Here is a 2424-nt window from a genome sequence, read left to right as displayed (position 1 = left end):
CTGCCCCACAGAGGACTGTTACATATGAGGGATATGCAGAAATAATGGCAAGATAATTTGATTTGCCATAAGTAAGCCATCTTGATAATAAGGAAATTTTAAAATAGTGGGACATCTAACTTGCAGAAGCTATAAGATATTTTTTCTTCCCTAAATAGCCGCAGTAGGAAAAAATACATTCTCTACCCTGGTTTCCCTATGCTATTTCACTGTTTTATATTTTCAAATATCCACCCAGGGACAGTAGAAATGTAAAGGTTTCACCTTGGTAAGACTATTTTCCAAAGTTTGTGTGTCTTCTTCACACTTTTAATGTTTTTCTTCTGGGTTTACCTACCCACCCCTCTCCCCCCCGCCACCGTGTGGGTTATTACTAGTCCACTAGTCCCACAGGTTAGGCATAAAAACCTTCACAAGAACAAGAAAATTAGTGAAGGTTCTTGCTGTTCAGACATAGTGTTGGTACAAGGTCGCAGTTTCTAATCACACATATGAACAAATTCTTGTAGGCTTCTCACAAATATATATCCTGGCGTTCTCTCTAATATGTATAATTAATTGGGTTTGCTTTCAGGTTTTCCCAAGCCCTGAAGTTCTAGATCCTATATCTTGACACTTTTAGCCTTTCTCTTATAATCTCTTCCATAGCATCCATTTGCCCTACCAGGCTTCCTAATGTCTGTTGACCTTTTTCTTTACAAGGTCCACAAATGACTCCATTTTTATGAACTGTTCCGTTCAGGCTAACTATGACATACAGGCCTACCAGATGCTAAGGATGCTCCAAACATATATTCTTGGCACTTCTATTTACATCTCACAGTCTAACAGTTAAGTCCAGAGGCTTTAAAATTGAATTCTGTTCATACAAATTACCTTCACCAGTCCTACTGAATCTTCCTACTGCAATCATCTGACACCCTGTCTGAGGCGGTTTCTTCAGCCACAAGACCTTGATTGGCCCTGAGCATGAGATTCAGGTAACACCTCTGAGGGTGGCCTTTAACCAGGGATGAACAGGTGGATAAACCTGATTTTGCTTGCCTCAGGTGAGATAATTTTGAGGTGCTGAGGTGCACTCTACAATACCTCCCAGAGTTCACCAGCAGGATCAAGTTCCAGTTGTCTTTGGTGACTCATGATTACCCCTTACTGGTTTTCTTCTCCTCCCTGCCTCACTTTTTCGGTCTCACTTTCTCCTAAATAGACTACTGATAACACAAATCATTACCTCAGGGTCTGCCTCCAGGGGAACTCATCCTAAGATAAGATATCTTCATATATTTACATATGCGTTCTCTAAAGAACTTACATTTTTTAGTAACATTTAAAATACTTTACATTAATATTTGAGTAAAAACAAACCTGGTCTCCGTATATACAAATGGTACACACACTCCCGTGGGAAGGTGGCATACATTTCCCCAAATAGAAGCTCCCAGACCAGGACAGTTCAAGAGTTTGTTGTTCCTGGCAGCTCCAAGTGAGATTTCTTGCAGAACATTCTGCGATTCTATGATCTAAGATAAGAGGGCTTGGCCATAGAAATACCTTGTTTTAATACATTTTCCTATCAATTCCACTACAGTGATGAGAAAGATCCTTTCCTTTTTGTTCAATAAAAGAAAGCAAATTAATTTATGTATTTTTCTTTGATTCCTGATCATGCTAAGAGACACCTCAACAAATCCTGCACACCACAAATCCTATCCTTTCTGCACACGTGGCAGTTAAATGTGCTCGTTTGTGTAAGTTATCACCAAATACATAAGTAAAAGTGTTGTTTGTGACAGTGGATCTGACTTTGGGGATACATATAAACTTCTAAAGTTTTAATGGATTTCAGCATTGACATTACAGCATAGAAATAAAGCATTTCTTGCAATCATTCCAGGCATTCCAGATGGTGAAGAGTGTTGCAAAATAATTCAATGGAAAGTAAAGACAACTTACCCGAATCATCATGACCGAACATCTGATATCATGAATTGTATCATAGATCTTCTTTGAGATGTCCACAAATTGATTATCATCAAACACATTCAATGAGTTCTTGCTTAAAGCTTCCAAGGCAACATTCACTTGAGTTACAAACTCAGGAATTACTGTTAAAATAAAATAAAAAAAAAAAGGGAAGATTGTCCTCTTTGTATTTCTGGATTTCTATAGCAGTTTCCAGGAAATGTAGAAATGTATTTTTAAACAAATATTAGACTTTTAATCATTTTTTTAATGTATAGATACAAAAATTTTAGCAGAATTATTTTGGTTCTCTGAGAAGTAAAAGGAATCAAAGACAATGAAAGGCATTTTTATAGAAACGTTTTAAAAGATTATCTTTTTCCTTTATGTCATTTTTGTTTTTACCAAACCTGGAACTATATAATCATTTCTCATCCTATCAATATATAAACCCCAAGAAAT

General features: G+C 36.8%; 1 protein-coding gene across 1 annotated transcript in view; it reads right to left on the bottom strand.

Moving 5' to 3' along the window:
- The window catches only part of CTNNA3 (catenin (cadherin-associated protein), alpha 3), a 2098639-nt gene that overhangs the window by 355467 nt on the left and 1740748 nt on the right, over positions 1 to 2424 (bottom strand). The window contains exon 15 of the mRNA XM_012658580.1: positions 1954 to 2105. Within this exon, the coding sequence (XP_012514034.1) occupies positions 1954 to 2105 (152 nt within the window). The remainder of the gene's footprint in view (positions 1 to 1953; positions 2106 to 2424) is intronic.

The sequence above is a fragment of the Propithecus coquereli genome, unplaced genomic scaffold (genome assembly GCF_000956105.1).
Source record: "Propithecus coquereli isolate 6110/MARCELLA unplaced genomic scaffold, Pcoq_1.0 Scaffold117, whole genome shotgun sequence".
In the NCBI taxonomy this organism is placed as follows: domain Eukaryota; kingdom Metazoa; phylum Chordata; class Mammalia; order Primates; family Indriidae; genus Propithecus; species Propithecus coquereli.
This window is presented reverse-complemented; position numbering and strand designations above follow the sequence as displayed.